General features: G+C 42.2%; 1 protein-coding gene across 5 annotated transcripts; it reads left to right on the forward strand.

Annotated features, from left to right (window-relative positions):
- Positions 1–116: 116 nt before the first annotated feature.
- On the forward strand, positions 117–9,937 carry LOC147304115 (uncharacterized). Of its 5 annotated transcripts, none has more exons than XM_086280162.1 (3): positions 117–561; positions 1,365–1,407; positions 9,266–9,937. In XM_086280162.1, the coding sequence occupies exons 1-3, from the start codon at positions 397–399 to the stop codon at positions 9,496–9,498; spliced, it is 441 nt and encodes a 146-aa protein (XP_086136288.1). In that variant the 5' UTR covers positions 117–396; the 3' UTR covers positions 9,499–9,937. The 5 variants fall into 5 exon arrangements, 1 of the variants encoding a protein (XP_086136288.1); XR_015126841.1 differs by having other exon boundaries at positions 445–561; positions 1,252–1,407; positions 9,266–9,370; XR_015126839.1 differs by lacking the exon at positions 9,266–9,937 and adding an exon at positions 1,791–3,423 and having other exon boundaries at positions 445–561; positions 1,252–1,407.
- The last annotated feature ends 1,868 nt before the right edge of the window (positions 9,938–11,805 follow it).

Consider the following 11,805-nt stretch of genomic DNA (forward strand, 5'->3'; position numbering starts at 1 on the left):
ACTGAACAGATACCCTTTGATGTCATCATTCCTTGAAGCTTATTGGATATCATGACTTACCAACGTTAAATGGCCATGAGATATGTTAATATCCCCTTTTTCTGTGTTCAGAGCTTACCAAAGCAATAGCAAACCTTGCAAAACCATGAAAGAAACCACACATATATGCGACATGGATTCGGGTTCTTAACTCTGATAAAACTCCGGGTGGATCCAGTGAAATTATTGCACCTGCTCCAGAAGGGAATTATGCGGGGAGAAAAAAAGAGTCAGTGTGTGAAATTGGATATTTTGAAGCGGCAGAGGGGAGGAAGAATCTCCCCAGTGCGCGCCTCTGGGTACCCTCCTACCACCGACATCAAAAGAAGCGAGCCGGTCAGTCAGATATAACGCTTGATGAACAGAACACAGACCGAAGATGACAAGAGAGAAGTTTACAAGGAGGTTTTACACGACATAAGAGATTTTATTCACCACCAGCGACAACACAGTCTCCCTCTCGTCCCAGCGTGTCCAAGCACTGACTGTCGGACCGATGCGTTTTACGCATATCCTTTTCAGGTATGTCGATTCGGTCTCTCGGTAGGTTTCCAAGCCTTCGTGTTGTACAAATACTGACATTCAAGTCAAAGGAATACTGTTTAGCCTTCTCTAAATTATCACGGTCCCACGTGAACCTGAAAGGCGCAATAACCTCTGACGACATCCCCTCAGCTGATAAGTTCAACATCATTTCCCTTGAAGAAGTTTAATTTTAATATTACAGTATAATGTAGAGTTTGGGGCATCATCTTACAGTGTCTATTTTTTTTTTTATTTGACTTTGAATTTATATCAGCCACCGATTACTATCTCGGCCATTGCGGATGTTTTAGATATTCAGTTTTATTTTTCAATTTTCTTTCTGTTGTGAATTTGACGGCCCATTAACACAGAAGTTATTTATCTTCACAGGTTGTGGTCACGCGTGCGTGTGCGCGCTTGCATTCGTTCGTTTAGGGAGGCAAGTGGGGGGCTAGGAGGTCTGCCACCAGACGCTGAAACGACATTAAATCACTGGGCCATAGAGCTTTCAGAAACTGACCGAGTAAGCTGGAGTGTGAGGGATAGCTCCTCACTTGGTGCGCGAGTAAATCTCCACTTTATCAGGGTCCGGCAGGCAGGCGCCTCCACGCAAGAATGAAATGTTCAAGTCGGTGCCTTCCGCGTAAAGTGTAGTCCACGGATAAAGGGATTCTCCTCTCACTGCAGGACTAAATTGACTCGCGAGTCCGAGGGAGAGTCAGACTGGGCGACACAAAGACAGTCAGAGAGGTTGATATGGTGCTATAAAGTACGACTACATCCTCATCCCCTCTTTACAGGCGTGCAGCAGAAATAAAATTGGACCTGGACGGGGATGGGAAGGTAGGCATTTTGCTTTCATTTTCACTAACACTGAAATGTAGCAGTAAATTGGCAGAGATGAATGTTGCTGCTGTGATGAGCCAAATAAATTCAGCTTGAACGATCAAAGACTTGTGGAATACTTCTCCCCTGACCTGAACAGTAACAATTTTCCTGCAGGGCACAGGAAACCTGAAGCCTATAGAGAGTGATCACATAACTGCCAGGCAGTATTGTGGTGTTAGCAAGTCTCTGAAGGCGGTGTGAAAGTGAGGACATTTATATTTGCAGGAGAACATTAGAAAACATATTGCCGGCAGCTTTTCAGCATACATTTTTGCAGACTGTTAGAATTAGTTTCACCAGAAGGTAGTTGAAATTGTCTGTGCTCTGCTGACTCACAGAGGATGGAACCTGCAGCCCTGACGGCACTGATGCACTACTCGTTGAGCCATGTAGAACCACACCTGTCTCCGTAATGCAGTGGTGAGGCAGGTCTGGTGCCAGAGGGACTTTTCTTCCACGTATGGACCTCGCAGTGGGGAGCAGAGACACCCCCCAAAGTGTTCTGTCAGCATCTGCAGGGAAACGCCAATCCGAGCAGCAGCAGCAGCATCGGCATGAGCTATCGAGCCAGCTATCGCTTCTGAAATGCAACACCAACTCCAATAGTGCTGAGATAGCTCAAGAGAAAAGGCACAATGCGCTGTGCTACTGTAAATGCACGTGTGCTTAAAATGCATGCACATGTCAGCTACAGAGTGGTCACAACTCAAGAGTCTACTTTAAGCAGTTTCCCCCTACACAGTGATGCATATTACTGATATTAATTGGTCTGCAGTTGTTATATGAGGGCATTCCCCTGCAGACATTTGACTAAACATGTCTCAAGCTGGAATTCTGCTGACTTGAACAGCCCATTCAGTAACAAGGCTAATTATATACTTGAATTAAAAATTAATAGTGTTAAGGTCACTCAGAGAGTCAGTTTGTATGCTGCATCCTTATAACTGGCTGCGTTTGTTTAAATGTTCTGTGTGCAGTCATCTTGTCAGTGCAGTCTTGTTAAAACTGAGCTTATTTGCTACTTTTTAATCAGCAAGTGCTTCTGGTTTTCTCTTTTTGTATCAGTGCAAACACGGATGCATGTGCAGGCAGACCCTGTCTTCGAGTTATGGAAGCATTTCCTTTGTAAATGCATCGTTCAGAGTGTGAGCTCTTCAAACACACCCAGCTTGTGATGCATTTTATCGCAATCCACAGTGTAGATGAATAGTCTGCAGAAAAACAGAGCGAGAGAAAAAGAAGATCAAGGTCACAGCCTCACTTGCTCAAGAATTTGGTTTGAACGCAAGCTGGATGTTGTTGGTGCTTTTCTGGGAATTATCACACACTCGCACACACATTACTTCAAGGATGGCAGCTCATTCGGCTTCATTTACAATCAATAGTCTGGTGGCTTTGAAATGCTATTTCATAAAGCTGCTTTGAAATGAAAAAATTAAGTTTTTTTTGAAGTGATTATTTCCTCCGCTGAGATTATTTGTGAAGAAGGCTGAGTCACTTAACTGTTACTGGAAGCTGCACTTGTACAGGCCAACAGACTTTCTTCTTGTGCTATTTTCAACCAACCTTCTCATCGCTTATACTACGCTTGTAGACGGGAAAACCTAAAAGGAGGTGATCTGGTTATCTGACCTTGTTACGTATTCCTCTTATATCAACTTTTTTTTAAACATTGCCTTACAGCATAATCATTTATTGATGTCCATTTTTAGACAATGAGAGCATGTGTGCTTTCTGTGTACAAGCCAGAGGCAGAACATCATTGTAAGTGTGTGCATGCATGTGTATATTTGTATGTGTTTGTGTATATAAGCGCTGTGGCTGGTGTGTGTGTGTGTGTTTGTTTGTGAGCCAAAGCTGCTGGTACAGAATACTGCACCATGCAAATCTGGTTGAGGAGAACAAAGATGTTCTACAAACACTGTTTGTTTGAATCAGGACGATCCCAGCATCCAGAACCCGAGAGAACAGTGGCTCATTCACACAACATCAAGAGAAGGGACCCAGAGCAGGGACCAGCTAAGGTCTTTTTATAAAGGTTGTGTATCCCTAGAGAATAACAAGGAGAGGAAAAGTGAGGAATAGAAAAGCCTTCGTCCATTATGTGCTGTTCATAATAAAAGGGATTTGTAGCCAGTTTCTCTTCAAAGACATGCCTGGAAAAACACTAGAATCCTTCTTATAGGTAAACAAAACTTCCCTGGTAAAATGATAATCATTTAAACCTCTTTACATATTACCAAACATGTTGCCTTTTAATATGTTTAATTTTAATTTTAATATGTTAATATGTTTGCAAATACACAATAGTCCCAAAAGTATTCACTCATTTGCAGATGTACTTGAGTGACATCCCATTCTTAGTCCATTGGGTTTAATATATTGGGCCAAGTTTTGCAGTTATAATAGCTTCGACTCTTCTGGAAAGACTTTCCACAAGGTTGTGGAGTGTGCTCATAGGAATTTGTTATCATTCACTCAGACTGACATTTGCGAGGTCAGACACTGATGTTGGATGAGAAGGCCTGGCTTGCAGTCTCCTCCCTAATTCATCTCAAAGGTGGTCTGTTGGGTTGAGGTCAGGACTCTGTGCAGGCCAGGCAAGTTCTTCTACACCAAATTAACTCCTTCTTGTCTTTATCTCGATTTGTGCACTGGCACACAGTCATGTTGGAACAGGAAGGGGCCATCCCAGAACTGTTCCCACAAACTTGGGAGCATGAAATTGTCGCTGGAGGATTAAGAGTTCCTTTCACTGGAAGTTAAGGGGCTGAGCCCAACCTCTTAAAAAGAAACCCACACCATAATGCCCCCTCCACCAAACTTTACACTTGGCACAATGGAATTAGACAAGCACCGTTTTCATGGCAACCGCCAAACCCAGACTCATCCATCAGATTGCCAGACGGAGAAGCGTAATTCGTCACTCCAGAGAAAACTTCCCCACTGTTCCGAGTCCAGTGGCAGCGTGCCATGGGAACCCATTCCATGAAGTTCTATACGCACTGTTCTTCAGCTAACCTGAAGGAGGTCTGCCACCAGTTGGTGACCTCACACACACTATGCGCCTCAGCATCTGCTGACCCTGCTCTGTGATTTTTACATACCCTACTGCTTCATGACTGAATTGCTGTCTTGACCAATAACTTCTACTTTGTTTAAATAACACTAACTGTGGAATATTTAGTGGCTTTATATTATTTAGAATATTTCGATATTTCAGGAATGGATTTGATGCACATGTGGCATCCTACAAGAGTTAACAGAGTACCACACTGGAATTAACTGAGCTCCTGAGAGCAACTCATCCTTTCAAAAATGTTTGTAGAATCAGTCTGCAACGCTTGGTGCCTGATTTTATGCACCATGGAAGTCACTGGATGGGTGAGTGAACACTTTTGGCAATATAGTGTTTTATTTCAGCTCAGAAACTAAAGTAGCTTTGCTTGATTGAGAGTTCAGAATAAGCCTTACTGATGTTATACTGAGCTTTACTGCAGCCCCTATGTTCATCTGCCTGAAACAAGCTGTTTTAGCTCCTCTCTGTTTGGGAAAATTGTCTTTGGCTAGATGCCCCTTGTAAACAGAAGGTGGATGGAGCTGCTGTGGTCACAGAAGGAATATCCCTTTTTGAACCAGCCCTCATTTCTTTGCCTTTTCCTTCATTTTTCAAGAAGCTCCACTTTCTGGTAGTTTTTTTTAAAAGTGGTCTTCAGCAACAGTTTTCACCAGGCTTTCTGACGGTCTTTCACATTGGTTGTTTTGTGAAAGACCTTCAGTTATTTTTTGTTGGTCTGTTAAGCCATTTAACACTGATCTATTAATCATCCAATCATATATAATGCTCCTAACTCAAGGGATGAACAAGTGTTGTATGAACACATCAACATTCAGCAAAGAATCAACTTCATATTTGATCTTAAGGCACTTTGTTACACATCATTTGTTGACAGTCTCTTTACGTGAAAAATGTCTAAGTTAAAACAGTTTTGATGGGCACAAAGTTGTGTTTTTGTCCAAGCAAAGTAAGAAAAAAATCCAGCAAAAACCAGACACAGGACTTGAGAGTTACACCTAGACCTTCAATTGATCCATGTGAGGGACCAAGCAGCCAAGGCATAGAGGACACAGAAAAACTTTTCTTCAAAATGGGTTTTCTATATTTTAACCCTCGAAAACAGTTCAAAAAGACAAAATTCTAAAATATAATTAGTGGGCCCATAAAAGAGGTCAACTAAATATAACTCTGCAAAAAGTAATTTCCAGAAACTTAAACAAACAAAGTGGGCAACTTAGCTCACAAACTGACCTAATTACAAAGACACAAGAGGGTAGCTTTTATAGTGGTTCGGCCAAACCCTATTACACACAATAGGGGGGAAACAAAAATAAATACTAATACTAACTAAGCACAGAATAACAGAAGTAAACCTAAAACACCCCTGTTTCTGATAAGCACATGGTTGGTCCTGCTGAGCAGGCATTTTGTTCTTAAAGTCCTCAGCCACACCTTTTGCCCAGACAGGAAACAGCCACCATCCCAAACCAGGTAACTCAAAGAAAGAGAAACATAATTAATATAACAGAAAACATTTTTAGAAAAACCACACAATGCTACTATCCGTGCGCTTCATAATATCAGTGTTAGGTTCAAGTAAAATGGTGAATTATATTAGTGAAGCAACTGCAAACCAAACTAATAAAGTGAACGAATGGACTCGTTTTACCTATGTGTGGCTGATGTCATCACAATCCATCTACTGTTCAGTAAAGCCTCATTAGAAATAGTCGCAGTGGAAGGGTGGCTTCCAACAAGCCGTTCTTAATGAAGGGAAATAGGAAGAAAAGGCTGAGGTATGTCAAACAATACAAGAACTGGGCTGTAAATCAGTGGGAACAGGTCTGATGGAGTAATGAATCCAAATGTAAGATTTCTGATTTGTCAGCTGTCTGTAAACATCGTGGATGCTCTGTCAGGGTTTGGGGCTGTATGCCAGCCAGTGGTGTTGGAGATCTTGTCAAAACCAGTGGCATTATGAAGAGAGAACAGTGCCATCAGATTTTAATCCACCATGTAATACCATCTGGAAAGCAACTGATTGGCAACAGTTTCATTTTTCAGCATGACAATGATCCCAAATGTACTGCTAGTGCAGTAAAAGCATATCTGGATAGAAAAACACAGAATGGAACACTATCAGTCATGGATGTTTGCATGTTTGAATAAATTGCTGCGCGTTCTCCTCATTTTTCCTAGCAAGATAAAAAGAAATGAGGGTTGGTTCTATACTTTTTTTTTTTTTTTTTTAACATATGAAAGGAAAAGCAGAATAGTACCACTTTGTATGTACATGGTGTGATATCTTATGAAAACATCACACGTCTCATATTTCTTTTTTCTTTTTTCTTTTACCTTTGGCTGTGCTGTGTCATATTCGGAGTGGTTTTCAGTGTGTTTTTTTTTTCTCTTTTAAGTCAAAGCCTAGATAAGCAAAGGGTGGTTGAAGAGCCAGTCTACATTCTCAAGGTCCTCACGCATACAGACACAGTTGTACATGTACACAGGCATGTTACACATGCACATAAGGGAATCTGTGCTACACTGTGGACTCAGTGATGATGACCTTTGCTGATGTGATATTAAACAGACTGGGTAATTGACATTTTTAATCTGATATCTGTATCAGAATTTTTTCAGCTATGCCCTGACTTTTTTTTCTTGTCATAAGCAAGTTTATACAGCAATTTTGTTAATGAGCATAAACCGTCTATTGAGCAGGGGCAAGAAAGGGGCACTAGCATTATGTAAATTAGGATATCGAGTATGCAGATTTTCCTCGTACCATTTCCTCATGATCTTCCGGCAAGGATTCTGTCTCCCTATCAGAGAGTGATCAGAATAGCCAGACCATTGTTAGCGCTGGCACAATACAGCATTGTAGAGCCTCCTTTTGTGTGAATCGTTCAATAGTGTAGGATCTTTTCCAATGGCGAGGTTTTGGTGAAGGGATAGACGACGCTCTGCGCGATCATTGTTCTGTTTATGGAGAATAAATGGCACTTATTACCTATAATCAATATTTCACCTACAATTCCAAATAACTGCACTCTGTGTCTGCAGGATTTTTGTCTGGCAAAGTCATTTCAGTAGTGCCAGAACCCATTGTTGCTGCCGTAATGAAAGGCAATTCACGTAAATGATTAAATGTAGAATCAGGGTGGCTTCTTTCTCACCAAAGCCAAGTTGCCTTGGGCAGTTTCCAGTAGTATGTCAACCATTAGTAGTCACCGTTTTTGTCATATGTCTTATTAATGCCCTGCAGTCTTGATTAGAAAAGGAGCTGGTGCCCAGTAATGCCATACATACTTGTAGGCAGTCAGATATTCATGAAAACACACTTAAAAAGGATTGTTCTCAAGTGTTAATGGAAGCCATTTCTGTCTTCCTAAAAAAATATCTGTGCAATTATATTTGACATTGTTACCTCTAAAACTTTCAAACTTCAAAACCTCTACCTCCCTCAAAATATTCAGAGTCCCAGTTGCATGGTATTCTACTTTTCTTCTTACGTGCTTTTTTATTCAGAATAGAAAAAAAAGGTTAAATGAATTGAATTCTGCCCCTGGCTTTCTATTACTTTCTTTGCTTGCTTCGTCCTTCAGCTCCTTTCATGTGTCCTCTGAGTTCATCTCCCTGAAGTTTTGAATCTAGGTTGGACCCATTTTCATACGCGGAACTAGGCGAGGGAAAGATAATCGTGTAATTGCCAAACCATAGTGCATCACCAAAGCAGGAGCCTGGTGTAACCGGTGAGGCTGATGTAAGCATCTTTGAAAGGGTTAGGAGACCGGAGATTTAACCTGACAGGAAACACAGCACATCAGAAATTTAGAAGAAATGTCATTGAAAAAAGGCTTCCCTTGATTATTTTTTGTTGTTTTGCCTGCTGACGCAGATATGAGGACATATCTGTGAAACCGTGACATTTTCAGACCTTTGTGTTACACGCCGCTTAGAGTTTGCTCAGGTTTGACCTTTTAATGCCTGTTACATGGCAGACTCCCAGAGAGAGAAGAGCAGAAAATGATCGAGAATATCTGGAGCTTGGGGGTAGTTTGGGAATTGATTGCATGCTTTCTGCCTTTCTGATGACAAACCACTTACCCATGAGACCAATACATGGAATAAATATTTGGTTTGCTGGCATGCATGTGTAATTCTTCCCCCTCAGTCACACCCAACAGATTAAATTTCTTTTCACTGTGCAATGCACAGCTAAAGTAGTGATTACGTTTATTCCGAATGACGTGCGCCAATTCTACCACGGGGCATCTATATAAGGACACCTCGCACAGATCTTTCTCTGTGGGCCCATGGCACTAGCAGTCATTAACCTTCTAGTCAGGCAATTTGGGGCAGAGGAGTGTTTCTCTTCCAGCAAGCTGGATGTGACTTGTAGACAGGAAGGCCAACATCTTCTTTACAAGGTGAAAAGGGACATTTTTATCGGCCGTTTGATAAATTCGGTGTCCGCGGTGTGGCACATCGTCCTTGTGCCTCTGTTTCTTGCTCTCATTTGCACTCCATTAGTATTTTCCTTCATTCTATTGCTCCCATTCATTTTCCCCTCAGGTCACCGCTTTATTCTCTGGTCCCACCGCTCTCTATCGCCCTCCTCCTCTCATTTTCTCCCATCTGCTCCTTATGTCGCTCACACAGAATGGATTGTAACTGACTTTATCCCCACCCCCTACCCCACCCCACCCCCCACCCCGCCCCTTCCCTCAAATTTTCTTCCCCTGTGTCTCCTAGTCTTTATCTCCACAGTGGATCAGCTGTTGCTGGCCAGAGCTGAAGGTGACTTGCTGGCTGGGCCAACGGCTGCAACACAGGACATGGGTCCTGCCTCTCCTCCCCGCTCGTGTCTTGTGTTGCAGCCAGTGGAGCTGCCTGTCTGCCCACTGATGACGCGTGAGCTCCAGGAGTGGACGATCTTATCAGCCGTGGACCTGCCGACACAGCTCCCCATCTTACCGCTAGCTTGAGCCTAATCACTGTCATTCTGTGTAGTTATCCCATATCTAAATATGTTCTCTCCCACAGTTTAAAGCAAATAAACTACTTCAGCAGAAATGTTCCTCGTTGTGTTTGTCATGATAACAGTGGAGTGTTTTTTGCATCATAATGGGATGTCTCACCAAGCGTACAGCTGCAGTCCATTGAGAACAGCTCCCTGTTAACATTTGCACTGTGACATCGGAAGCAGAGCTAGAGCCATCAAGATTATTATACTTTTCAAACTATAAACACGAGGCAAGCCAAATAGCTTTTTATTAATCTGTGTCTCGCATCAAATGAAGCAGCACTTCTGGCATTTCCAGGGAAGAAATGTTATTATGAAGCAGTAGCTCTTGACAAGGTCAACAGTGGTGCTCCTCTATGCGAGACGGGCAGATGCTGTGGATGCACGCACAGGGTGTCTGAGCCCCTTTAAATGCATCCTCTGTTCCCCACATGTAAATGAACAGTATAGCTGAAAATTAGATAGAGCAGAGACGACTCCAGAAGTGAGAGATAAAGAAGCAAAGGCAGCAGGAAAAGGACAGACATGCTGTACAGTGCCTCCTGCTACCAGATATATCCACTCACCTTGTGCTGTCACTCAGACTTGGTCAGCGTGTGTGTGTGTTTGTGGGAGACAGAAAAATAGAGAGATAGTGGGGTGAAAGGAAGTGTTTGTGCACATCGGGTGTTCTGGGTTTCTGTGTGTGCAACTTTGTAATAATGGAAAGTGTGCGAGAGTGCGTGTGCTTCAGAGTAGACAGGGGGTGTCACCTGATTAGAATGTAAATCTGGACGCGGGCTCTTGCTGTTTTTCAATCTCCCCCCACACGGATTGTTTACCAGAGGGATTGAAAGGAGGCTGTGTGCTGAATGCTGCGCGAGCTGATATTGGCTGACTGTGTTTACCCTGCGTTCATACACGTCTCAGAAGTATACAGATTAAAAAATATATTTAACATACCTTCAATGACCTGATCATAAAGTAGCCTTAAAGGGAAATGACTCCTTATTTTCACTGCCCAGGGAACTTTTTTTTCTGCTTGGATTCACTGTTTATAGCTGACTAATTGAATGCAAATGAGCTCAGCACGCTCTTTCTGAAGACTAAATGAAAGAAAAGTTTAACATCCTGGAAAATATGCTCTGTAAAATATGAAAGCGCTGTTACAGCAGCTTCTAGCAGCAGCATGTCGGCTTCACTGAGCAACGGGGGAAAACGGCAAATCTGACTTTAATTGTGAGAAGATTCACCTACCAGCAGCACTAAAAATGTGCAGTTTATATGTCTGTAAGTTTTGTTACATTGCTGAACTATTTCAAGTTTGGGAGTGACGTTTTCCTGCATGATCTGTTTGTTACCTGCCTTGGGTAAAAAATTGTTTGTATAGATTATATGAAGAAGATACGATATACTAATTTGTGAGCCTAAAGTTGTACTGGAATGTTTTTTTCCCTCATCTTTGACTGAAAACACACAGTCTAAAGCACTAAAACACAACTGTAACCGAAAGCTAACGCTGAAGCCAGATAACTAAATGAAAAAAAGGAAAAACCTGCACACAAAGAAGAAGTAAGAGAGGCAGAAGAGCAGATCTGTTCTAACAGATTGCCAGGTCTTAAGGTTGGATTTGCTGTGCTACAGATTTTTCTACATCAGTATACTTTGTGTCTGCAATCAGCAGTTACAGCTTGAACGAGAGAGCTATTCCCCTCCCACTGTGGTCTAAACTCCCCATCCAACAGCCGACTTGGTATGGTAATGCCACGGCAACAATATCGAGTCAAGAAATGCATTCAGTTCACAGCAGGAGAGATGGAGACGGGGTCTGAAAGCAGGATCAGGAGTTGAAAGGTCTTGTCACAGGTGTCTTATCACTTTGTGTTATATTAGATATTTGTGCAGTGGTAGGCACCCCTGGCTGAATGTCACGGCACCGGGTTAAGACACTGACATTTGATTGATGATGACATGAGGTGAAATAAAGCCAGGGTTGCGCTCAAAGTAAAAGAAAACAGAATTTAAGTGGGAGTGATAAAGTAAGAAAAAATGAGTTTCATCACATCTGCTGCGGCACAGCTCAGGTCATGCTAACGGTTGCTGTGTTGTTCATATTGTGATAAATATCAGCAAATTTAGCACGTGTTGACTGATATTTTGATGACAAAACTGTTTGGCAATCGCGATCTTTCACACTTGTGGTCGTGGCATCTATTATTTCAAAATGTCTAAGAATAATTCAGAGTGAATAAGAGATTTCCACCCATTTTAGGCCGGAGCCTTTGGTTAT

Source organism: Aulonocara sp. 'chitande type north' Nkhata Bay, linkage group LG22 (genome assembly GCF_057382095.1).
Source record: "Aulonocara sp. 'chitande type north' Nkhata Bay isolate Kocher_YH1m ecotype deep benthic linkage group LG22, A_spYH_male_GT1.1, whole genome shotgun sequence".
Taxonomy (NCBI): Eukaryota; Metazoa; Chordata; class Actinopteri; order Cichliformes; family Cichlidae; genus Aulonocara; species Aulonocara sp. 'chitande type north' Nkhata Bay.

Coding starts and splice junctions, on each gene's coding strand:
- LOC147304115 (XM_086280162.1), top strand. CDS start 397: ATGAACAGAACACAGACCGAAGATGACAAGAGAGAAGTTTACAAGGAG. Junction 562..1,364: donor TTTACGCATATCCTTTTCAG/GTATGTCGATTC, acceptor CCCTCTTTACAG/GCGTGCAGCAGAAATAAAAT. Junction 1,408..9,265: donor ACCTGGACGGGGATGGGAAG/GTAGGCATTTTG, acceptor TGTGTCTCCTAG/TCTTTATCTCCACAGTGGAT.